At 45.2% G+C, this 27,010-nt stretch overlaps 1 protein-coding gene across 20 annotated transcripts in view; it reads right to left on the bottom strand.

The window, feature by feature from the left end:
• The window catches only part of PXK (PX domain containing serine/threonine kinase like), a 75,575-nt gene extending 54,553 nt beyond the window's left edge, over window positions 1-21,022 (bottom strand). For 5 of the 20 annotated variants that reach the window (XM_027121216.1, XM_027121220.1, XM_027121226.1 and 2 more), the window contains exon 1: window positions 20,648-21,013. In XM_027121216.1, the coding sequence (XP_026977017.1) occupies window positions 20,648-20,749 (102 nt within the window). In that variant the 5' untranslated portion in view covers window positions 20,750-21,013. Of the gene's footprint in view, window positions 1-20,647 lie in introns of all 20 variants that reach the window. The other 15 variants (XM_027121212.1, XM_027121214.1, XM_027121224.1 and 12 more) reach the window with 9 other exon arrangements.
• Between the last annotated feature and the right edge of the window lie 5,988 nt (window positions 21,023-27,010).

Raw genomic sequence — 27,010 nt, 5'->3', positions numbered from 1 at the left:
TTTGTTTTTTTTTTTTTAACTTGGCTATAATATGGCACACAATAATGTTGTGGTAAAGCATCTGGCAAGAGGGAAGCAGTAACTACAAGACGGTGCCTGGGCCCTGATGTCAGACTACGATATCCCAAACTGACATCCTAATTAATGTTTCTGCTGAGACACTCTTTATGTTTATATCAGTGTTTCTACAAAGAGGGTGGTTCTGCCCCAGAGGAGACCTGGCAATGTCTGGAGACATCTTTGGTTGTCACAGGATGAGGGAGTGCTATGGGCATCTGACAGCTAGAGGTCAGAGATGCTGATAAACACCTACGATGCACAGGACAGCCTTACAAGGAAGGACTGACTACCTGGCCCCAAATGTCAACAGTGCTGAGGTTGAGAAACCCAGTTCCAGGTGCATCGAGTAAAACAGGGCATTCCAGTCTATGGAGGCTGGGGATGCAGGGTGGTGGAGGGGTTACTTCTGTCATCATCTGCCCCCGGCTGCAGCTTACTGGTACTCCACACACCACACCGTTGAGAATATGTGCACTCCCATCTAGAGGGCTCGCTTAATTACTGGTGGCCTCAAAAACCCCACTGTGTTTCTTCTGTAAAGACACACTAAGACACGTTAAGGCTCCAATGTTGCCCTCAGGTCCCATCTGCCGTGTGGTTGCAGATACAGAAAGACAATGGGAAATAGGTACAGTGATTTTGCTCAGAAATACTTTCATTCCACTTGAATGGAGCAAGTTCATCCCTAACTACAAAACATTTTAATTTTTTTCGTTGGCTTGGTACCACCACCCAGCCTGACCAAAAGGAAATACTTTCACCTCAAATCTCCAATTTGTCAACTAAACATAGTACAGCTGTTCTACTGCTTGCAACCAGGCTGAAGCTCTGATTAAAGCAGAGAGAGGAGTGCCCTGGGGACCAGTAGAAACGCAACATTTGAAGTCAGGCTTCCACCTCCAGAGTCGGAGTCACCAGCCCAGAATCCTCCAGTGACTCATTCCCATCTTTGCCACCCTCTCTTGTGTGGAACAGAACCTGCAGTCTATGTAAGAGACAATCAACCACCAGGCACAGAAGGGAAAGCTAAGGGCCCTGTAGGGCGGCTCTGCGTCACACAGACCTATGCCGGCTGCCCATCCCTGCCATCTGCTGCCACGCGCCCAAAGGGCCTTCTTCCCGCTCCTCTTCACAACACCACACCCTTATCCTGGCGGAGCAGGGTGGGCATTTTGGCAAGTCAGGGTGGTTGCGACCGAAGTTGTTCAAAGTGGAAAGGCACTGGGACCACGTGATTTCTGACTTAAGTAAAGGAAGAGAAGAGAGAATTAGCGTAAAATAAGCACTGATCTTGTGCCAGGAACTTTCCTAGGCCCATTAACACTTCTCATCCAATCCTCACAGCTGCCTGGAGGGTAGATCTCAGCAAAATTAAGTGAGCTGTCCAGGGTTGCACAGCTAGGAAGCAGCTGACTGGGAAACGGAACCCCAGTCACTGATTCCTAGGACCCTCCAACCTGCCAGACATGGCTGGCAACCCCCAGGGACCTGGGGACGCCCTGAGCCTGGCTCCTTCTGCAGCCCTGAAAGATGGGGGTCCTCACCAGTCTGGGGAACTCGGGTGGACTCATCCTGAGAGTACAGGGGTAGGGACTGTCATTCCCACAACTATTGATTAATGCTTCCAGTGCAGGCCATTTCCCCAGTAAGCATCCTCACTGACATTTTGTATCTCCCGAGTTTCCAAAGAGATACTTAAGATTTCACTGCACTGTAGCTGGCGGGCATTCAAAGATGCCTCAGTGTGATGAGATTTTAGAAAAACTAGGGAGGAAAACTTATTTTGAATCGTTCTGGCCCCAAATTACTTTAGTGAGGGTACAAACACAGACCACTTGGAGAGAAATGTGTAAAAGAAGCTAAAGCCCAAACTTAAGCCAACCTCCAAACCCACCTAACCCACGGCATTCTTCTCTCTTCCCTTTTGGCACAGCTATCAGATTTACTGAGACTCAGAGTACAGAGAGACAGGGCAGCTGTCTGGAGGTATTTTTACCTGTCAGCGTTCCCACATCTCTATCTCTAAAGCAGAGGGTTTCAACCCTCCTACATTCTAGAATTACCCAGAGAACTTAAAAAAAAAACACAAAAAAAACCAACAACCACGCTTTGACCCTACCTGCCAGAGATTCTGATTTAACTTGTCTGGGCCGAGGCACAGGCATTAGTAGGTCTTAAAAGTTCCCCAGGTGATTCTAATGTGCTGCCAGAGGCAAGAATCACGGTTCTAAAACCTCTTCAATAGGAAGCAGCTTCACACTACAAAAAGAAACACCCTGTCCTGAGAGGAAGGAAACCAGTGAACCAAGCACCCACCACAGCTCACAGCATCCTCTCCGCCTACCCTCAGCCCTCCTGGCCTCTTCGGCAGGCCCTCTGCTTTCTTCTTCGGTGTAGGAGGTACCTAACCTGAGCCCTCTAGGGTTTCCCGAATTGTCCTACGGTGGTGGCCCCACTCACAAGATCTGCCAATGTCACCTTCAGGTGAACACGGAAGAACAGTAACTCTCATTTGCAGCCAAGGAGGGGCACTGAGTCTCTGAAAGCATAAATGCCTTGACTGGAGAGCAGTGGCTCTGGGACAGGAGGCCAGATCTGTGCGTCTCCAGCGCCCACGAACCACACCACTCCCAGTTCACTGCCAGACCTGCGTCCTCCCGGCACTTTCCCTTCATAGGGAGGCCCACAGAGAACGCTGAGCACAAGTGACCTTGCTAGACACCCAACACTATGCTACTTCCCCACGCAGGAACCTTCTAGGGCTCCCACTGGCCACGGGATAAAACCCAAACTCCTTAGCCTAGCTTCCATGCTCTTCCACCGCCTGCCTGAACTGTCCTAACCCTTTCTTTCCGCTTAATCCCTCCTCTACCCAGTCAGACCCTGCGTATCCTCAACACCCCTCACTCACTCCTCTCCCTTTGCTTTGCTACCTAATCAAAACCTGGGAAGGTCAGCTTTTTAACCATGTTACGGCTATCTTTGTCCCGTGTCTGCCTATGTGTGAGGGGTGGGGTGGGGGCCAGGTTTCCTCTCCAACTGAACTAAGTTCTTCAAGGCTAGAACACACGTTTCTTCATATTCCAAATAGCACCCAGCACAAGGTCAAGCCAACGGGCTGAAGTGCAGCGAACGTTGGTGATGGGTATTTGTTAACTGACTGCCTGCACCTTCGGGAAGGAGGCAGCATGTTGCTATCTTCATGTGCACCTATATGCAGGTAAAGTCTAACAGCACTCTCCTGAAAATCCCCACGGGTCTCCCAAGCCCTTAGATTTTATAAAATCAATATTCAAACCTACGGTATCACACGGAACAAGAGCTGCGGCCTCTGGGCCAGTGGGCGGCACCACCCTGCTGGACAGCAAGCTTTCTGAGGAAATTCTCACGGTTGTAGGACTTCTGCTCAGCCCACTGGCCACCTGCCTGGCTGCTTACAATCCTTAATATTCCACTTAGAATTAATGATTACTCCTTGCTCTGCTGAATATTCATTACTTATCGTTGTTTCATCCGCAGATTTTCAGGGATGGAACATGCCTTTGCTTTAATTGCTGTGCAAGTCAATAATGTACAAAACCTGCCCCCAAACGAATGAAAGAGTTAAGGGTTTTAAAAGGCATCTGAAGAATCACCACTATCTTAACCTGAGTTTTGGCAACTCAGGTTAAGTTTTTTATTTATTTATTTATTTTTATTTTTGGCTGTATTGGGTCTTCGTTTCTGTGCGAGGGCTTTCTCCAGTTGCGGCAAGCAGGGGCCACTCTTCATCGCGGTGCGCAGTCTCTCTTGTTGCGGAGCGCAGGCTCCAGACGCGCAGGCTCAGTAGTTGTAGCTCATGGGCCTAGTTGCTCCGCGGCATGTGGGATCCTCCCAGACCAGGGCTCAAACCCGTGTCCCCTGCATCGGCAGGCAGATTCTCAACCACGGCGCCACCAGGGAAGCCCTCAGGTTAAGTTTTGAGCGAAGCCAAGTGTATCTCCTTTTCAACCAAAACTGACTGAATCACAGAACCCTGTGCTTTAACTTTATGCAAAACAAATTCTCTAGTTTCCACTCTGCATTCACAGAAGGGGCAAGGAACACATCACAAACATGCTCTGATCCCCGCAGTGAGATTCAGCGGCTGTATTGTGCATGCCTCCTTCTCCAGGCCTTTTGAAGTCCACGCTCTCCTCTGTGGGACGGTCTCCTGCCCTGCCAGGGGAGCTGGCCTCCACGCTGACTTCAAAGACAGCCAATGTTCCAGCCAGAAGAAATACTGCAAAGCGGCACTCCAAAATCCTTTGACCTGAGACACGACTACGGAATGCATGCGGCATTTTAAACAGCAGTTTCTGTAGCATTCTATAGTACAGAGACCCCTAAATGATGCCAAAGCAATTACATAATTTGCTAAGATGGGAACCCATGAATTCCATCTTACGTCAAAGCAAAGAAAATAAACCCTGGAAAATCTGAGGCTCAATTAAATAGTAATTAAAAATGAAATACAACCTTCGCTTGTTCAATAATCCTCACATGTCTTGGGCCGACGCCCTGAAAGGGCAGAAACAGAGGCAGTGAACATAATCTCAGAGAACCACACCCGACATATTTAACTGGCTAGAAAAGACAAATACACAAACTCTCGTCTGGCTGGCAATCAGGATTTTTATGTGGGTTCTGGTATCTAAGACGGCCAACTCCTCACCCTCACGCCCTGAGCTGGTTCCAACCTAAGTACCTGCCGGGACTGAAGTGCTCCTCTTCCTTGGGCTAATTCTCTATCTACCCCCGTTTGCCGCTGCCCGGGGACAGGCCACCCAGAGTCCTTTTGGAGCCCGCAGCAGGAGCTGGCCACTATGTGGAGATCGGCTACGATGTGTGCCCCTTCCCCGCGTCACAACCACAAGGCCCCAGGGAAAGGGCAACGGCTCTCTGCCACTTACTAGTTTTGTGACCTAATTCCTCTGAGCCTCAGTTTACTCATCTGCAAAACCATACCATTCCAACAGGGTTGTGGCGAGCGTTAGGCAGGGTCGTGTACTCAAAACTTCCAGCACAAAGGCTAGCTTTGTAACTTAGTTTTCTTTTCTGCCAAGAAAACAGTGAAGGCAAGGTGTCTGCAGGTGAATCAGCGCACACGAGACAGCAGCAGCACCAAGAGCACCGAGGAGAAAGAAGCAGCAGCCGTTTTCTCTGAACATGGGAAACAATGTCATCAGTCTCTGATTGCTAACAAAGAGTACCATCCTTCCAGCCTCTATCGTCCCAGCTTCTACACTCAGTTTTAAAGGGGGCTAATTAAAAAGCCTCTCCCGGGGCTTCCCTGGTGGCGCAGTGGTTGAGAGTCCGCCTGCCGATACAGGGGACACGGGTTCGTGCTCCAGTCCGGGAAGATCCCACATGCCGCGGAGCGGCTGGGCCCGTGAGCCATGGCCGCTGAGCCTGCGCGTCTGGAGCCTGTGGTCCGCAACGGGAGAGGCCACAACAGGGAGAGCCCCCGCACAAAAAAAAAAAAAAAAAAAAAAAGCCTCTCCCGCTAAGATAACTTGGATATCAGCAATGAGAGGATTGGACAAGCTATTTATGGTTTATCTACATAGTGGAAGAATACACAAGCCTTTAAAAGGATGTACTGGGACCTCCCTGGAGGTTCAATGGTTAAGACTTCACCTTCCAGTGCAGGGGATGAGGGTTCAAATCCTGACTGGGGAGCTAAGATCCCACATGCCTTGCGATTCGCGTGACGAAAAAACCAAAACAAAAGCAATATTGTAACAAATTCAATAAAGACTTTAAAGGGACTTCCCTGGTGGCGCAGTGGATGAGACTCCACGCTCCCAATGCATGGGGCCCAGGTTCGATCCCTGGTCAGGCAGCTGGATCCCACATGCATGCTGGGGCTGGGGGTTTGCATGCCACAACTAAGGAGCCAGCCTGCCACAACTAAGACCCGGAGCAGCCAAATAAATAAATAAATCTTAAAAAACAAAAAATGGTCCACATCAAAAAAAAATCTTAAAAAAAAAGGATGTATTAAAATGATTTTTCAATACTTGGGAAAAGGTATATATTATAATGTTAACTATTAAAAAAGGATTAAAAATTCTGTGATAACATTGATAGGAAGAGGGAACTACACCAAATGTTAACAGTTGTTGTCTCCGGAGGTGAAATTATATGTGATTTAAATTCTCTTAGCTATTGTTTTCTATTTTTCACTTTATCCTCAATGAGCATATATTACATTTGCAATCAGGAAAAACAATTTTTTAAGAAGTTCCTTGGTTTGTCACACATGTAGTTTAAAACATGCTACTTTAAAATAAGGAATCCCCAGACTTCCCTAGTGGCGCAGTGATTAAGAATCCGCCAGCCAATACAGGGGACACGGGTTCGAGCCCTGGTCTGGGAAGATCCCACATGCCGCAGAGCAACTAAGCCTGTGCGCCACAACTACTGAGCCTGCGTGCCACAACTACTGAGGCCTGCGCGCCTAGAGCCCGTGCTCCACAACAAGAGAAGCCACCGCAATGAGAAGCCCATGCACCGCAATGAAGAGTAGCCCCGCTCACCGCCACTAGAGAAAGCCCGCGCACAGCAACAAAGACCCAACACAGCCAAAAATAAATAAATAAATAAATAAAATTTTAATAAATAAAATAAGGAATCCTGAGTGATAAGGACTGAAATTATCTGAGCTTAGATAAGAGCACAGGATGTTAATGATAAATGCAAGCTAGCATCTTTTTTCCTTTGGCAAGGGATCTTCTGGTCATTTTACAACCCTACAGCACTTTTACTGTGCTGGGAAGACTGGAAAAACAGAAGATGAAAGTCAAATAAATGAACTCTTCTACTTGTATCAGGGATGCTAAAACATTTGGTGGGAAAAAAGCTTGAAACTATAAGTTGAAGTCAAGCTAGGGGAGTCCCTACTGGTTTCAATAATTTATAGTAGAACTGGCCACCATCTCTAAGGATAATGGAGAGCTGCCTACACATAAATCTATTCTACCTGGCCTAAAAATGTCACTGTGTTCTTTCCTGAGACATGAGTTCCAGTTCATAACTAACCACATACGTGACTATTCACACCATGCTGCCATTTATCTCTTCAGAGCTGAAGCTAATAATTGCTGTTTATGGAGCACTTACTCTACGCCTTCTGTTCCTCAGCTTATTCCATCTTCCAGCAATGTGTGGAGGTAGATATCACTATTCCTCTTTTATAAGAATCCCAAGGCTCAGAGAGGGTAGATGCCCTGAACAAGGACACTTAGCTAGTAAGTGCTGAGAACAGACTCCACCCCAAGCCTGACTGACCCAGGGGCAGAGCAGTTCCTTGGTTCTATGGCCTTGGGCAGAACGCTTTCTCACCATCTACCCTCTCATTCTGAGGAACTGAGGTTGGCTGAACAGGCAGAACCAGTCCATCAAGTCAGGAAGAGGCTGGGAGAGAGTGGAGGCAAAGTAAGGAGAACCGAGGCCTGGGTGATCTGAGTTAATATGGGACTCGCACAGCGCCTCCCAGCCCAGTCTCCTGACTTCAGTGCGCTGCACTTTGCAACCTAACCTCCTACTACATGTACACAGACTGTTGTCTACGTACATCTGGGCTGGATGTTACCTGGGCACTGCACAGAGACTGTGTACAAGTAAGAAAACTATTTTAAACAAGCCCCACTATGAACACTAGGTTCTGAAGAAGCAGAAAGAAGCATTTTTATATGAACATGCCTAAAGTTGACACAGATTTACAGAGTACTCAGCCATCTGAATGGCAGTTGCACCAAACCAGAACAGGGTCTTTGACTAGGCCGTGCTGTTTCTACACTACGCTCCTATTAACCTCTAACAACAGCTGCACAATGAACAGTGAACCTCTTTCCTGTGCTTTACTGTTAAAAACCATGGCGGCTCTGGATCTCAATGGTCACAAAGCCCCGCTGGATGCAGACGGAAAGGTTCTAGTCTCTAGCTCAGCCTTCCCCAATCAGGTCAACGGTTTGAAGAAAATAATGACCTAAGGCTGTGAGGTCCAATATGGCAGCCACTATGCACATGTGGCCTGTGTGTGACTTAGGAACTGAATTTTAAATTTTATCAAATTTAAGTAGTCCAGTGGCTACAGTACCATTATAGACTACTTATTTGCAGATATAAACAGATATTTATGAAAATGTAAGCATACTAAGCATAGTGTTAAAACTTGCTTTTCCCCCATTTAATATAACGTGAATTTTTTCCATTTTAGTAACTGTGCCTCCGGACATTTTTAATGTCTACATCTGTGCTGTCCAGTATAGTAGCCACAAGCAGTGTGTGGCTACTGAGCACCTGAAACGAGGCTAATCCTGGAAAATACACACCAGATTTCAAAAGCTTCATATGACCAAGAGAATGTAAAATGCATTAATAATTTTTATATTGATTACATATAATCAGTGACAGTATTTCAGATATAGTGGGTTAAGTAGGCTATATTATTTACATTAATCCCACCTGTTTCTCTATACGTTTTTAATGTGGGCTACTAGAAAATTTTAATTTACACACATGGTTTGCGTTATACTTCCATTGGACAGCACTGCCCTAAGGCCTCCACTATATGTAATGAATTAACTCCACTCCTAGCAGCCAGAATGGAAGAAGGAGAAAACAGTCACCCAACTCCGTGTCTGGTTCTGCGGCTCAGGGAAGGACCGCTAACTTGCCCTTGGCTAGGCCTAGGCTATGTGGAGCCATCATACTGGTGTGGCCGTAATAACAGATCAGGTTGGCTATGGCTCCCGACTGGTATCTCTTTCATTCAAAGTCCACTAGCATCATACAAACCTTCGTTCTGCTGCCCCCAGTCCTATGGCCTGGGGCAAGTTACGTACCCTCTTTGCACTTTACTTTCTTCTAACGGAAAAATGGGAAAAATAACAAACTCAATTCACAGTGGTTATGAGAATCAAATGAGAATCTAGAAAAGTCTGGCAATTTCTTATAAAGTTAAATATTCACTTAGCATATGACTAAGCAATTCCATTCCTAGATATTTACCCAGGAGAAATGAAAGTGTGTCTACTTTCATTTCTCATATGTTCACAGCAGCTCTATTCATAAACAGCCCCAACCTGGAAACAACCCAAAAATCTTCCAGCTGGTGAATGGATAACAAACTGTAGTACATTCATACAGTAGAATACTACTCAGCAATAAAAAGAAACATGCAACAGCATGGAGGAAGCTCAAAGCTTTATGCTAAGTGAAAGAAGCCAGACACAAGACTATATCCTACAAGATTCCATTTATATATGACATTCTAGAAAAGGTGAAACAATAGTAAGAGAAAGCAGATCAGTAGTTGCCAGGGATCAGAGGAAAAGTACTGACTGCAAAGAGGACCAAGGAAATATTTGGAGTGATGAAAACGTTACACCGTGGTTACATTTACATTTGTCAAAACTTATCAAATAAGTAATGTAAAGCACTTAGCACAGGGAAGTGTATATAATAAGTGCTTAAACAATGTTAGCTGTTATCATGACAAGTATTGTCTAAAACCAAACTTAGACTCACGATCTTCCTGGGAAGACCAGGTACCCCTTGCTTACCTTGTACTATTTCTCTAATCATTTCTAGTGCCTCTTTTTCCCTCCCGGCCCCTACCTAGCAGACTTTTCCTCTAATGTGCTCCTCCTTCTCTTTCTACCTTCTCTCCCTTCTGCCACTGACCTGAGATGTGGCATTTCTAACTGCACTGCTTCGTTATCACCCTGGACTCTCTTCTCCCCTTCCCTCACCCTTTTTACTGAACCTCGAACACCACCAGCAAACTAAGCGTCCTAAAATACCACTTTCTGCCACATATATGCTCAAGCCCCCTCACTGCTGTTCAGATCCCTTAGCCTGGCATCCAACGGGCCCCACAATTGGCTCTAGTCTCCCTTTTCCATCTTTTTTTTTTTTAATTTATTTATTTATTTTTGGCTGCACTGGGTCTTCATTGCTGCGCACGGGTTTTCTCTAGTTGTGGCGAGCAGGGGCTACTCTTCGTTGTGGTGCACAGGCTTCTCATTGCAGTGGCTTTTCTTGTTGCGGAGCGTGGGCTCCAGGTGCGGGCTCAGTAGTTGTGGCTTGCAGGCTCTAGAGCGCAGGCTCAGCAGTTGCGGCGCACGGGCTTAGTTGCTCCAGGGCATGTGGAATCTTCCTGGACCAGGGCTCGAACCCACGTCCCCTGCATTGGCAGGCGCATTCCCAACCACTGTGCCACCACGGAAGTCCCCCTTTTCCATCTTTTACTCCACACCAGAATCCTCCACAGTAAATCCTTGTGGGATGAATGAACAAATGAAGGCAGGGACCAAGTCTATCTTGCTTAGACCTACATCCCAAGTGCCTAGGATAGTGCCAGGAACACGGGGGCATACTCACAGCAGTATCAGCTGAATGAACTAATGACCTCCTGCAGCCTGCAAATGCATCCTGACCTCAGAGAACATAGCTGCTCATTCTTTAGTTTTTTTTAAACTGAGATCCTTATGGTGGATTAGTAAGAGTTTGGAACAAGATGAACAGTTAGGGGCTCTGGAAAGTGTTGCAGAATTTATGTGTTAAAGGCTACAAGGCTTCTGTTTCTATTTCTACTTAAAAAAAAAAGATCTGTCAATAAATAATTATTTAAATATTTTCTCCCTTTAACTCAAAACAGGTAAAGAGCCTCCAAGTGTGCATGCAAGAAGTACAGGAGGCACCACAGAGATCAGATGAGGGTGCTCATCATTTAGTTGGTTTATCACGGTTTTGACCATTACATAGCTTTTAAAATTATTTTGTTCTTAGTCATATATGTTTTCATTTACACCCGTAATGGACCATGACTAAAGGCAGGCTTAAGGAATGCCAATGGCAAAATATGAGTTAGTGAGAAATTAGTGAGAAATACAGGAAGTGCGAATCATATAAAAATGGTTATTCTGCAAATTGTCTGAAAAAGCCCTTTATCGGTGCCTTAAGTTTTATTCACCTTATCACAATTCTTACTGTCTGTAAGATTTCAAAAACCAGTATAATTCTGATCCCAAACATTAATATAATTTTCAAAAATGTGCTAATCTGAATAAAATATTTTTTAAATTTAAAATCACTTCCAGAGGAGGTTTTCACAATTCATTATTACTATGAAAAGAGTTCGCAGGGCTTCCCTGGTGGCGCAGTGGTTGAGAGTCCGCCTGCCGATGCAGGGGACACGGGTTCGTGCCCTGGTCCGGGAGGATCCCACATGCCGCGGAGTGGCTGGGCCCTTGAGCCGTGGCTGCTGAGCCTGCGTGTCCGGAGCTTGTGCTCCGCAACGGGAGAGGCCACAAAGTGAGAGGCCCGCGTACCGCAAAAAAAAAGAGTTTGCAAGTTAAAAAAGGCCTGGGGGGCTTCCCTGGTGGCGCAGTGGTTGGGGGTCCGCCTGCCGATGCGGGGGACGCGGGTTCATGCCCCGGTCCGGGAGGATCCCACATGCCGCGGAGCGGCTGGGCCCGTGAGCCATGGCTGCTGAGCCTGCATGTCCGGAGCCTGTGCTCCGCAGCGGGAGAGGCCACAACAGTGAGAGGCCCACGTACTGCAAAAAAAAAAAAAAAAAAAGGCCTGGGGAGGGATTTCCCTGGTGGCGCAGCGGATAAGACTCCACACTCCCAATGCAGGGGGCCCGGGTTTGATCCCTGGTCAGGGGACTAGATCCCAAATGCATGCCACAACTAAGAGTTCGCATGCCGCAACTAAGGAGCTGGCAAGCCACAACTAAGGAGCCCACCTGCTGCAACTAAGGAGCCTGCCTGCCACAACCAAATAAATAAATAAATAATGAAAAAAATATATATATATATCAGTTAAAATGGCCTGGGACAACAGAAACTAACACAGCACTGTGAAGCAATTATACTCCAATAAAGATGTATTTAAAAAAAAAAAGGCCTGGGGAGTGCTGATTTAGAACAAGTTCTCTGCAAGGCTCTGTTAAGCCTTTCTTAGTTCCTCCAGGAGGACCTGGGTGGAGCCACGCCCACTTTGCCCTCCCTGCTCCAGGGCAGACTGACACCTTCTTTCTTTTTTTTTAAATTTTATTGAAGTATAGTTGATTTACAATGTTGTGTTAATTTCTGCTGTACAGCAAAGTGACTCAGTCATACACATATATATTCTTTTTCATATTCTTTTCCATTATGGTTTATCACAAGATATTGAATATAGTTCCCTGTGCTATACAGTAGGACCTTGTTGTTTATCCATCCTATATATAATAGTTTACATCTACTAATCCCAAAGTCCCAATCCTTCCAGACTGGCACTTCCAATACCTTACTTCTTGTTTGGTTTAGAGGTCTGCCGCCTCTACCAGGATATAAGCTCCCTATTTCATTCATCTTTTTACTTTAATACACAGCACAGTGCTTGGCACGCAGAAGACTCTTCATAAATGCTCATTAATGTTCCCAACATCTTAGAGGCTTTCTGACACGGCAGAAACTGTGTGCTTCATTCATAGAGCAGACTGCATCCAAGCCCAGGATATACACCCACAGCCTGACTGCACTCCTCTTAGGGGAAAGGAAGACAGCTGGGCCACATAGAATATAAATGCATTTCTCAGGAAGCAGCGTTCTGAAAGATGTCAGCTGTCCCCTACTCCCACAAATGTCAATTAGCATGGTCACTTGTCAGAGGAAGTGGCAGGAAAAAGAACAACGCAGAGGGTTATTTTATTTTTTCACCCCGCTGCCAGAGGTCAAGTGGTGTGAACTGACATTGGGATTCCTTTGGCGATGAACAAAAGCTGGGATGTGAGGAGATGAAATGGGCACTGGCCAGGGGTCTCCTCCCTTCAGGCCTGGCCTACGGGAGCTCCTCTGCCAGGCCCGCAGCTGAGCCCGTGGCCTGCCCACTTGCCTCTTCCACCTCTTCTGCCACCTTTGAACACCAACAGCCAGCTCTGCTGCCAGGCAGGGGACCCTGTGCTATATCTCAGAGCCTGGCTGTCACAGCGTGTCCCTCCAGGGTAAAAGGGGAAAATGAGCAGGGGTGAAAGGGCAGTGGGAGTGTTCTTTGAGATGTCACTGGGTTTTTTGCTATTTGTTAGCAGTCACAGTTGACAGTGAGACATACTTTTAAATAAATAATTTTCCTTTTTCCATTCAACACCTAAAAAGTACTAGTGCCTAAAAAGTTACTAGTGCTCTAGAAAATACAGAGGTAATAAACTACAACAAGAACAGTGAGATCTGTGTGCTGAGCTCTGTTCAGAACGCCCCATGTGTCTGAGCTCAGTTAATCCTCACAGCAGCCCTAGCATCCTCTTACTATCCCCACTTCACATGTGAAGAAACTGAGGCTGGAGAGATTAAGCAAGATCATTAAGGCACTGCCCCCTCCTCAAGTTATTTACAGTTTCACGTGTGTTGGAAAGGGAGGGTGTAAATAGAAAACAGGGAATAAGAAATAATCGGTGTGTAAAATGCTTGCAACTTTTGGACAAATAAAACTGAATGGGAATTTCAGAGGAAGGAAATCACACTCAGCTTGGTAGGCAAGACGGTGGGTAGCAGTCCACAGGAAGGGTTTCCTGAGCTGCGCCTTGAATAAATGCATTCACTCAACAAACTCACGCATTCAACAATACTTACCGAATGCTTACTATCTATGTGGCAGGAACATGGTTTGAAACTGAATCAAAATAGCAATACATAGACATGAAAGGCTGGATTTCAGAGTAAAAAAAAAAAAAAACACCTCAAAGAGAAAGGCATCCACATGGGCAGAACAAGAAGTCCATGTGGCCCTTTCCATCTAAGGACTGAGAAGGGGCAGAGGTGTGCCCTCCAAGCGCAGACCCACTTCTCCACCCTCAAAAGCCTGAGAGCGCCAAGAGCAGGGCCTCTCCCCACTGCATCCCTAGAGCTGACCACACTGCCCGGAAAGAACCGGAGCTCGAGAAGGACCCATGGGATAAATGAGCGCAAGGCTGCTACTGAGTGTGGTTATCTACCTGGTCACAGGCAGAGATGCCCAGAGCATGACAATGGGCCCCCAGCCACTCCCTGTGCTCTGCTGGGTCAGTGGGTGCCATCGCACTGGCCAGACCCTTACCCTGACATTAGAGGTCTGATGTGAGCAGGCCCGCCTCGGGTTTCATTCCCCTCTGCTTCTGCAAAGAGCAAAGCCTGCAGGACTGAAGTCCCGGCCAAGAAATCACTTGTCCCCTGGGGAAGGGCAGGCTCAAAGGAAGGATGGATGAACAACACTCCTTCCCTTTCACATCTCCAGGCGGTCCTCAGACATTTTTTGATTCAGGATTGTCCCATAGCAATCCTCCATTCATTCCCTCCTCCCAGCACCCCAAAAAAGCCTCAGCTGAATTAATGAGGAGAAATGGCCTGTTTCTGATGAGCCATGTCAAAGAAATGTGGGCAGCCTTGTTTGGATATCATAAACAGAAGTGCTGTGATAAGAGGCAGATCAGAGGCCCGGGCTTTCCAGCACAGCGCCCTTTGCCCTTCCCCTGTGCACTCTGTCTACTAAGTCACCTGGCATGCACACCTACCTGCCCCAGGCAGGCTGTGACTGAGAGCAACTCTTCACACTAACAGGACATAATTCATCTACTGTTCTAGATACAGCTGACCCTTGAACAACAGGGCTTTGAACTGTGCAGGTCCACTTACACGGGGATTTTTTTCAGTAAATATGTACTGCGGTACTACACCACCCGTGGTTGGTTGAGTCCTCCAATACAGAGGGCTGGCTATAAAGTCACATGCAGATTTTCCATTGCAAGGAGGGCTGGTGCCCTAACCCCCGCGTAGTTCAAGGGTCAACTGCAGTGGGTTTTCTTAAAGTAGGCTGTATGTAGGAATTCCCTGGCTGTCCAATGGTTAGGACTCCAAGCTTTCACTGCCAAGGGCACGGGTTCCCTAGCCGGGGAACTAAGATCCCACAAGCCGTGGGGCGTGGCAAAAAAAAAAAAAGTAAGGGTATATATGGTAGTGCAGCACATTTTTTTAGATGCACATCTCTCACCAATTGAAATAAGTAACTCTCCAAGTTTACAGTTTTCAAGATTTTTCCAGAGATTCCAGCCTGAAGATCCACAGCCCAAGAGCAGGCTTCAGGTCAGTGAGGTTCTGAGAGGTCATATAAACGTGTGTATGACTGTTTATGGAGAATTTGTCCCTCTGACGAGATCCTTAAATGAGCTGGACCCAAAGAGCTAAAGGACTCAGAATATATCCCGAGGTTAGCATCCTGCAATGTTATAAAACTTTCCAGGGTGAGGGTTAAGGGGTTGGGGGCTTCTTTTCAGGGTAACAAAAATGTTCTAAAATTGAGTATAGCGACAGATATACAATTCTGTGAATATACTAAAAGCCACTGAGTTGTATACCACAAATGGGTAAACTGTACGGTATGTGAATTATATAAAGCTGTTACACAAACAACTTTCCAGGAAGACTCCTGTTGCTCTGCAATGGATTCCCCAAGCTAACATTATGTTAATAAATACCTGTTAGCCACCAAAAGGTGACTACTGTATTATTTGAAGACAGCAGAATTCCCTTTTGCTTTCAACTGTACTCTTTTAGTAAGCAGGAAGAAACACGTGATACCTTGATGTTTAGCTAGAAATGGCCAAATTTACCTCAAATTTGGTGATCAGAAAGTCAGCCAGAGACAAAATGGCCAACCTGCATAGACTCTTCCCCCGGCTGAGGTCGGAGTATTTAACCAAGGTGAAGTACTTGTTCCTTAGCCCTGAGTCAAAAGTTTCAAACTGAAGAAACGGGGCCCCCTTCATCACCCAGAAGTAGAGGCACACCTTAATTTCCCCAAACCATGTGCATGTCACCCATGAAAAAAGTCACGGACAAGGATGACTTCCAGGCTCAGGGGAGAACAACGGGAAAAGCCTATTGCTCTCCCTCCACAACGCCCCACACACTTCTGAGTTCTAAAACAACGTCTGGGTCCAGCTCTGCCCTTTTCAGGGTGGGACTGAAAGGAGCTTCATTTCATGTGAAGCTGCCCCGGCAACTGCTAGCACTACCTGCCTGCAGTGGAGAACAGAGGGTTTGTTTAACTTGCCCCAAATGAACCCATTTAGGCATCCAATCAACAACCTGTATTTTGAACAATCTCAAGACCACAACCCACAGGGAAGCTGTGTACACATGGGTGGCTGTTTCCACTATGCCCCTAGGCGAGCAAAGCAAATTATCTTTTCACATAAAATAAACCTTAGCCCCAGAATCCTGCATTTCCTTCTAGTAACTACAGCCAGTTTCTTATTTGTATTCCCACAACAAGAAACCTTTCTAGTGGGATACTCCTCGAAAGAGGTGATGTAGGAGAATTGAGTCCTCAGCACCTAAATGAAGCTGTGAAAAAACTGACTTCTTCAATAGGAAGAGAATGAAGAAGAGACTGACTCTACAAATTAACGAATTACCAGTCTCTAAGCTTCCAACTCAGTTTTCCAACTGCACCCATCGTGGGTTTCAAGGACAAGCGGAGAAAAATATATAACCAAGTGGAAGACCAGCAATTAGATTCCCAGAAAACCACTACTGTTATCTTCTTACAATGTGTGCAAGTGCTGCAAGTTAACTATCATCCTGTCTCTACGTGTCTAGGCACACATCTTCAAAAAAACTTTCAAAATATTCAGTATAAATTGGAATTTGAAAGAAATCTCCAAATAGCATCTCCAAAGGAAGCCGAGATGGATTCTGATATTGAGCACTGGATTGCCTTCAAACGTCAGGATCTCTAAGGCAACGACGTCTCCTGTTTTGGCATCCCATTTGAACAGATATTCTAGTGATACGTGAATAGAGTTTAAAAGACTATTAAAAAAGGTGACTGATGAAGAGGCTGAAGCTCATTAAACCAAGCCACAAAAGGAACTTTAAAGTATCTGTGTTATGACAGGTAGAGATTCTGGTTGACTTGTATACACCTTGGAAGACAGAAGATCTCAGAATCCCATAGAACAAAGCTCCATGAAAGCAGAAGCGGCTGAGTTCACCACCAGATCTCCAGCTTCCGCCTGGCACTCAACTAGGTGCTCAGTACATTTCTGGTGAAGGAATGAGTATTGTTGAATAAACAAACGGCAGGAATGCAGTTTCCAAAATCAAAGGCTCAAGGTGAGATCCATTTTCAGTAAAGATCTTAACATGAAATATTATCTTTTCCACAGACTTTTAAAATACTCTGTTATGCCTCAAATACCACTGAAATTATCTTTTGTTTCTCAAGAACAAAATGCACCAAACACAGAATCAATGGGCCCTGATTCAGATGAACCTCCGAGAACCTTTTTCCTTCCTAAAAAGGAGGAAATGGAGATTAAGAGCTATGGCACTACAGCACAGTCACCAGCAAAAACCAGATATGTGTATTTGATAACAACCTTCTCCAAAACTGGCAGCTTCCTCTGGTTTCTGTTTCAGCTAAGTAAGCATTTTTCTTCAGTCTACTGACTTTAAAAGTTTTCCCTTTTAGTCAAGAACTTACATATTTCCTTGTCTTCATTCTTAATGCTCCCAAAGTTTCCTACAATTTACCTGTGTGGCTTTTTACCAGAATCCCTTTTGTCAGGAAAATCCTTCCCTTTCCACGCCCCCCACCCTCCATTCCCCTTACTGAAAGCATCCCTAAATACCATCCTTTCTTATTTTATGGAAGCTTCATTTCCTTGCAGCAGAGGCCTGGTCTATTTCCTGAAGCTAAATTATTTGGGCTCCATAAAAGTCAAAATAAAGTCATTCAAACCACATTCAGGCACAGAATCACCTACGAACCTGCACCTTCCGCCAGCTGCTTATCCCAATATGCCTTTCTGGTGGTGATCTTGTGTTCCCTTCATCCTTCTGGCACCTGTATTCCGCCAGCTGCTTATCCCAATATGCCTTTCTGGTGGTGATCTTGTGTTCCCTTCATCCTTCTGGCACCTGTATTTTCCAATCCACAGAATTTTCCCCTCCCATGTCCAAAAATCCTAAATCATAGGTAACAAAAAAGTTCCTGCTATAAATCCTGTTTCCCAAGACTAAACAACCTTGATAAATGAAAGCAACCATGGACAGAAATGCGCTTACTTGCAATAAAAACGCATTAATGTGTTTAATCCTTTGCATATATGGCGCCATAAAGTGAATAGATGGAAGAAGGAAGGAATGCACTTTACAAATACTTCATAAAGATTATTTCATTTGATCTTTGTAACAACTGTGGATGACAGGCAGGGCAGGCATTTATTACTGCCATTTACAGATGACGAAACTAAACATCAAAAAAGGTTAAGTGACTTGCCCAACCAATGATATCACATGACTAGCATCAGCCCAACCCCATATTAAGGTCCTGCCTCTTCCAACCCAAAGGATGTCCACTATGTACCCTCTCTGTAGGTTTCTGTCCTACAGCCAAGGAGCAACTTCCTAGAGATTCGGCATTTGAAAGGGAGGACTGTCCTCTGACTTTGGGGATACCATCTCCCTTCAGCTAACAAGCCAGAAAGCCATCTTCAACCTTCCCAACAGAAAACAATGCCTTTTTCTTCTGTAGACCACTCTTAGCAACTACTTCTTTCCAAAACAATTTCCAACAGTTCCTGTTCTAAAGGGGACTTACTCTTATGACACTAATAGTTCAAAAAGTTTGCATCACGTATCATTTTCTCAATAAAGTTCAGGGCTGATGCAATACTTTTCACTCTTAGATTTTACAGCTAAAATGACAAGAACACAAAACACTCAAAAATTATGCAAGACATTTTTTTTTACTCCACCACATCTGCCTCTATGTGTCTCCTGTGAGTCACTGTCTGTGTTCAGTCATCATTATAGGAACTGCCATTCTCTACCCTAAATTATTTTACTTTATTTCTTAAAGAAAATCTCTGCAATAAAAATGGAATCCTACTACATCTTTCACCACCTTGCTGCAGCACTCACCCTTTAACGCAGAACCTCAGATGTCATGTTGCTCCAATTTTTATCACTACCATTTTACACAAACAGAAAAAAAGACGAAGTAAGGTTATAATTCATTTACTTATTCATTCAAAAACACATGAAATCCTATCAGACGCCAGGAGCTGGGACCCAAAAATGAACACAAAAGTGTTGCTCCTCTCGCAGCCTGGGGGAGACGTAAACTAAAGAAGTAAATACAGAATAAACTGATCAAGGTTAAGGTGGAGGTGAGCACATGGCTTGGGGCAGTGGCCACCATGAAATGCCTTCTGGAAGAAGTGGTTTGTGAGCATTTACAAGCTTCTCTCTCTGGACTTTCAGTACCAAATAAGCCTAAAAGACTCAACCCCACTCCTTTCTGTCCTATACGGTGCCTTCTCACAAGTCTGTAGAACAGGATTAAAGATATGCACAACGAAAGAAAATGTATGATCATTTTCCTAACTGGAAATGAACACTTTGAACAATCCAAGCCCTACAAAGCATGGCTGTCGGAAGAGGAAACTGAGGTTAAAAAAAGTCCCACTTTAATACAACAGAATAAAAGGTCTCTTTGAAGTCGCCAGAACAGCTTGAGCAAAAGGAGAAACAGAAGGCTATTGTGGGGCTTTAGCCTCCAGACGATGAACCCCAAACGCCCTGCAATGGTAAACAAACAAGCCTCTGAGCCAGAATCTGATGTGGGAACCTAACAAAACATTACAATTTAAGGAATCTCTCTCTCCCCATTCATCATTTCCCAAACAAAGTCCCACTGGCTGGCAGCTCCTGTTTTTTTGCTGGTTTCTGGGTTTATTACTTGTAAATTATATTGTGCTTTTCAAAAACAAGGTACAGGTAAATGAAAACAACCACGGTTTTAAAGACCCATAAAACACCCTATATGTAACAGAAATCAACTCTGCCTGTGTTTACTATGAGGACCTACTACTCCTTTATGCTACTCCAGTGGATTTTAAACTCAAATGACTGCTACCACTGCCTGCTAAAGAGCAAGTTAGAGGAGGGAAGGAGCAATTTCAAACACCTGCCTCAGCAGGGGCCCAGACTGCCTCCCTCACCATCTCCCCGTGCCTCGGTCAAACAGCTGACCTGGAAATGGGGCTGCAGACCCCGGCCGCAGCTATCCCAACAAGTAGGCTCTAAAGTCACACTTCCATTTGGCCTGGCACACCCTCAACCCCACCACTGAAATCCCCAGCCTAAAGGAGGGAAACTGGCCCCAAAGAGGAGGAGATGGCTGGCGGAGGGCAGAAACGGAAGAGAGGGTCCTGAGTGGTCTCTTTACTCCGCCGGCCCGACGTGGGCCCGGGAATCCAACACCTCCCCCAACTCGGATTCCCTTTCCAGGGCACCGCCGAGCCCCTCCCACTCCTTGGCCCAAGGGGCTGCGGTTCCCACCCTCAACCCCTCCGGACTTCAGCGACCGCTTGGGCCCCGGGGACCCTGGCCCAGGAACGACGCCACGCCAGAGCCGTCTCGGCCTGGGCCGCCGACCCCTGCCCCGGGCCCCGCCCGGCCGCCCGCAGCCCTCTCAGGGCCCGGGGCCGCCCCGCGCCGCCAGCCCGCCCGCCCGGTGGGCCGCGCACCGTGTGGGACTGCAGGCTCTGGCTCGCCTCGATGGCTGCTGTCAGCGGCACCGTGTCGTCCAGCAGGACCTTGCCGGCCGGCGGCTTCTCCATGAAGGCCATCCCGGAACGCCCGTCCACCACCGCCTCGGGACCAGGGGCAGGAACCAGAGGCGCCGACTCCCGTCGCCCGCCGGGATCCGCCGCCGCCGCCGCTGTCAACACGCGCCGCCCCACGCGCCGCCGCCGCCCGCCGGGTCCTCGGGGTCCTAGCGCCGATCTTCCCCCTCCGCCGCTGCTGTCAACACTGGCAACCCTCTGCCCCGCCGCCTCCCGCGGGTTCCTAGCGCCAAACTGTCGCAGTCACCGCTGCCCTGGACCCGCGCCTCCACGTGGCCGCACCGCAGGCCCGGTACCCTTAGCACCGGGCCTCAGATCTCGGGGCAATTCACCCTAAGCCATCATCACCTCCAGAGGTCCTCAGAGCCGAAAACACCGCGTCTGGGGCCCTGCGGTCAGGAACCCTGCGGTCGGGAACCCTCAGGCGCAAAGATCCCAAGCCTCTCGCTGATGGGCTTTTCGCATTAGGCCCTCAGAAGCTGGACTCTCAGTCTCGAGACCTTTACAACTGGACTTTTCCCACTCAGGCCTCCCAGGTCCAAGGACCCTAAGACCCAGAAAAAAAGGGGCTTCAGGATGTGACCCTCAGTCTGTGCCCTGCAGACCCAGAAACTTTCTAAAACAAACCCCTCAGATTCAGGTTTTATGGGGAACTCGTGAACCTGGCTCTTCAGACCCAAGAACCTAACAGCTGGGCCCTCAAGATTGGACCCCAGAGTTGGAGCCCTAAGACTCCAGGACCCTCAGACCCAGAGCTCTTTGAACTGGGGACCCTAAAAATTGGGTATTGGTCCACAAACTCCCAAGCTCTACCCTTTGCCCCAGCTCTTAGTTCAGCCCACAAGGCCTTCAAACTTGAGAACTCTCAACCTCAGGCTTGCGGTGGTCAGTCCCACTCTACTGGCTCCAAGAATCTCAAACCAGAGCCAGAGAACTCTGCCACCAACTTCTCAGCCCCAAATTGGCCCCATCTGCCTGAACCCAAGGCCATAATCCTGGCCCACCCACAGTGCTGTCTCCCCGGGCAGTGTCCCAGGACAGTGGAGAGAGTTAGACTTGGAATTAGATGACCAGGATCTTCAGGGCTCCAGGAATTACCAGCTGTGTGACCTTGAATTCGTTACCCAACCTCTCTGAGCCCCAGTCCCCATCTGCAAAATGGAGATAATACTTTTTGGAAGGGTTGATATGAGGAATGCAGTAGGATGGGAAGGGGCTCAGCACATAATAAAACCTCAGACAATATTAGTTTCTTCCTTCCCCTACAGTTCAGGATGGAAGTTTCTAACTCTTAAATTTATCTTCCCTAAATTTCTACATTTCAGACAAAAGAACAAAATTTCTTGGAAACACCATGACCACAATCTGACATCACAGCACAAGCCCAGACAGTATCTAAAGGGTACCCGCCCCAGATCACAAGCTTAAAGGGATTGTTGGGCAACTCTAAGTGGCCAAGTAGCCATGACAGACTGACTTAGAAGCCAAGACTCAGTGGAGAGAGAGATATGAAGAGGGAAACATGGAACTTCATGATTACATCCTAAAATAATCAAAATTCTCCTGCATTCCATGTTTGTCCCAGTGTGTTTAAAAGCAGCAGTCCATTAAAACAAAACTATATATCACTTAGGGAGGGTTCAACTTTTTACTTCCATTTCTTTAAGGCAAATGGGTTATTTCATTACCAGAATCACAGAAACCAAAATTCTGCTTTAATCATTATTCCTATCACGTGGGCTGATCAAGAAAAGGCTCTTCTCGCATACCGCTGGTGGGAGTATAAATTGGTCCAACCTTTCCAAAAGGCATTTATGCATTCAACAATTATTTACTGAGTACTTAAGCATGTAATAGGCCTGGCACTAGGAACTGGGATTTGACAACACATATCAAGGGCTTTGAAAATGTTCTCACTCAGTAATCCCACCTCCAGGAGAGTATCCTAAGGAAATAATCAGAGACAAGTGCAAATATATAGCACTCAAGGATAAATATCTAACAATAGGAGATTGGACAAATCATGGTACAATCATAAACAGAATATTTTGCAATGATTAAAAATGAGATTATCAAAGGATGTTGATGTTGGGAAATGCTCTAGATATAACAGTAAGTAGAAAAAAGCAATATATACATTTTATGATCCCAAGATTTAAAAATATATTTTAGGAAAAACACCAGAAGGAAGCCCACCAAAGTATTAACTGAGGGTCTCTAGCAAGTGGAATCATGATGCTATTTTTTTGTTTTCTTGCACTTTTCAAAATGTCTCTAGTGAAGCTACTTGTATGATTAGGAGAAAAATAATGGTGTTATATAACCTTTGAGTTGCAAAGGTCATCAAGTGACAGCCTGTTGTCTTCCTTACTATGAAAACGAAACTGAGAAACCAGATATTTGATGAAATGAAGCCACACTCTCAATCTAGCCTTTCTCATTCTCTAGAAATTCTTGACTAAAGTAAACCTCTCAGAATATATACTAAATAGATCCTCTGGAGACCTGGCCCCAATCCTATGACAGCCTCGCTATCCATCTGGCTTTTGAAGTGGCTCATACTGAAGGTGGGGCAACTCCCCAGTCCAGAGCTGATCTGAATCAAATCAACTTTGCTTCCAGTCTCATGCTGGGTAAAGCAAATGAGATATGCAGTACCTTAGTTGTTGCCACATACACTACTCAGGGCTGGCAGAGGGAAAAAAAAATTTACATTCTTGCACGTTGCCAAATGTTTAGATGGCCCACAGGTTGTTTATCTAACAGCTTGACATTTGGCCAGACTGACTGAAGATAATGAGTTTTAGTGAGGTTGCTTCTAGACCTGGCAACTGCTCTACAAATCAAGACATAGAAGCTTGTGAAAAACTCAGTGCTTCCTAAGCAGCATCCCCTCCCAACTCTGAATGACTTTCTTTAAATATTCACCATCTGGATAAATCAAACAACTCACATTCGATCTTTCTTACTTCCCTTACGGGTTATTTTCCATCACATCGCAGAGGAATTTTGCTCAGGGTTTATAAGGTCATATGAACTGTGGCCTACCTAAGAGCCGCCCTAAAAATTGATTGTAGCCTAGAAATCGACTGCTTGTGGAGCCTTCCATTAATCCTGTTCTATTTATGTAATGTCCACATTTGTCTTTGGGTTTTCTTACGATTTTGCTCCAACTCAAAATTTCTCTGAAGATGTCGAGAATTCTAGCCTCTGCTGTGTTTGTAATCCATATGAAGAAAAGCCAAGAACAAAGGAAGTGAAACATCTGGGACACTGGAGATACTCAACTGCAGCCCAAGAGTAATTCCACAGCACTTGCATTCTGTTCAAATAGAGCCAGTTAATAAATTATGCCAGTACATGAGGCATTCAGAGTGGCACAACTGCTCAGAGTGACTGTCAACCTTTGGTGGAGTATGTTTTAATATAAAAACTTAATAGATGTAATTTAGTAGCAATTTTCTTTGGGAGTAAATTGGTCTCTTAATCATACTCTGAGAACATAGAAGAAAAATGACTAACAATTCAGCACAAAATGAAAACCTGTGGTTACCTAAGAGGTACGAATGTGCATTTAGCAGTTTCTTCTTTTTCTAGCTGAATACACAGGATGAATGGTGGCTGTGGTGATGCGTTCTCCCTGCTGCTACCTAAGATTTGCTGCCCAGAAAAAGAAATGAGTGGCACTTCACCAATATGGAAATGTTTCTAATAGAATATAAAAAGCTGTTAAGCAATTTTCCAGTACATTAGACTGAAATTGCTTAAGATGGGTATACATTTCTGTGGCAATCAAACATTACATAAATTGCAGTCTTATAATGCCCCTATGTGGAAAGTGCTAGTACAATTTGGCCTCATATTTTAGTCAGTACTTTTGTACTCACTTCCACTTGTGACCCTGTACAAAGCCACTTCGCAATTACCTGGAACGGGACTTCCTGATTTGAGGGTCACCCATGCTTTCATTAGAAGAGCCATTCTTTCTGGCAACTTGTACAGAGCTCAAAATGAAAAAGCCAACCAGCTAGTTTTTGTTAGTCAGCTTTAACAGAGCATGAGAGGTCTGAGAATCTTGGCTCTGAGTAAAAACAACAAGTCATTGTGTACAGACAAGTATCCCTAACTTCTTGCCTGCTTCTCTATTCCAACTTTTTATTGGTTTACAAAGATCACTGGTTCACAAAGAAGACCATGACATCTACTGAGCACAAAAAAAAAAAAAAAAAGAAATGCTCATATTGAGAAGCTACTTTAAGTTACAGAGTATTAATCAGCTATCCACCAGATCTGACATCCATCCCTCCCCACCATACTTGACTTGCACATGATGTTTCATTTTTAGAATAACTCTTTCAGTAATTCTGCTCTGAAGACAAATAATCACTGAATGTCAGCTTAGAAAAAGTGTAGGCAATAGGTATGGGTAGAAGCCATCAAGTAACAGCAAAGGGGAAAACACTACAACTGCAGCAAGGGAATAAGATCTAGAACATTCTGAATATAAACAGAATTATATAGAATAGTGGTTCCAAACACTTTACTGCCACATAACAAGATATCATTATAGAAACTGAAAGTGTTCCAGTATGGGAACATTTTAAGACCCACAGGGTGATGGAAAAAATGCCCTGGAGCCAGGCAGGGCTATTTGAATCCCAGCTCTACTGCATATTACCTGTACAACCTTGGGCAAGTCACACCACATCAGTCTGTTTCCTTGCCTATAAAATGGAACATTAACTTCATAAAACTGTTTAAAGGATTAGAATTAATGTAGAAAATTGGCTTATCATTGAAAGAATGGCAGCTTATAGTATTAATGATTACATCACACTCTACTTATGAACCCATGCTTCAGGACTGCTGCTAAGTCCCAGAGAATGAGTTCTGCAGGAGTATACAGTCTTAGCTTCAAGTCTCTATTTTGTGACTTAAGTTTCCCATTTTGTTTTTCAATGTCATATCAAATTTTAGGCATGTATAGTATTTCACCTATAAATACACCTTCTTCAGGTGGATCTAAATCTACACATGCTGCCCATTTTGAAACTCATGATAATGGCATCCTTGCTTCTCACTCTGATTTTGGTATTTTCATCTCACCAACAAACTAGAGTATGGTACAGTATTAAAGTTTAAAATACTCACTTTATTTATACACATCACTGCCCTCTAGTGACTAGAATAATTCCTTCTAGTAGTCTGACCCCCTTGATGTAAAAAATAAATTAAAAATCTAGTTACTCATCCACCAGCAGGAAGAAAAAATCTTTTTCCAGGAAATGTTGGTTGATGCAACCAATTAAACCTGATCTTACCTTCCTCATCAAAGCTTCTAGCTGTGGTCTGAGCCACCACCTAAAGCTACAGAGCACAGGTGGACCACCTGTATGTTCTACTATAGATTCTTGTCTTAATAGTGTTGGCTATGTTGGGCATGACCAGTTAGTAATAACACATTAGGCACATTTCCTCTCTAATACCCCTCAGCTCTTAAGAACGTGGCCTCCACAGTGTTCCTTAAATTTTTTACCTTATAATTTTTTAAATAAAAGCATATATTATTTATATAAGGGGGGACCCCACAGTATTTTCAAGGGAGAGATAAACAAATCTGGATTACTAAAATAGGAGCTTTGCATTCAAGATCTAGTCCAAGTTTAGAATACCAACAGAGATTGGCTGACATCCTGAAAGACTGGTCTGTTCTCTAACTTTTGGCCAGTTAGCACCAAACTCAGGAAAACCTCTAACCTTATTCACAGAAGAGAATGGGCAATAGTAGTAGCTACTGTTTATAAGCTAGACCTTGTGCTTAACTATTTGTATCTGTCACCTCCAACAATCCTGTGTGGCAGGTGTTTTTATCCTGTTTTATACATGAGACCAAGAGAACTTACATAGCTGAGTCCAAATCTGCACATAAGCCCTCCTCTGATAACAGGAAAACCATCTGAAGGGCAAGTGACACTGAACATTGAACAAATTACCATCTTGGTGTAAACAGTAACAACTTACAATAAACTCTGACCCAGAAACTGCTGAAGAACAGAATCTAAGAATATTTACTAGTAAAAGATAGGTGTTCAAAGATGACCTATCTTCTTCAATAATTAAATGCTAGCTAGTTATAAATTCAGTGAGAAACTTATTCTACACAGATATAGGTAGGTTTCTCTTATCCAAATGCAAATCTAATCAGGTCTGAAATCCTAAAAGTAGAACATTAAGCTAAATGATAACTCTCCCAATATTTTTTCA

The sequence above is a fragment of the Aethalodelphis obliquidens genome, unplaced genomic scaffold, assembly GCF_003676395.1.
Source record: "Aethalodelphis obliquidens isolate GAN/ISIS:26980383/991018 unplaced genomic scaffold, ASM367639v1 scaffold22, whole genome shotgun sequence".
NCBI classification, from domain to species: domain Eukaryota; kingdom Metazoa; phylum Chordata; class Mammalia; order Artiodactyla; family Delphinidae; genus Aethalodelphis; species Aethalodelphis obliquidens.
The sequence above is the reverse complement of the archived record's forward strand: the minus strand, read 5'-3'. Positions and strand labels throughout refer to the sequence as shown.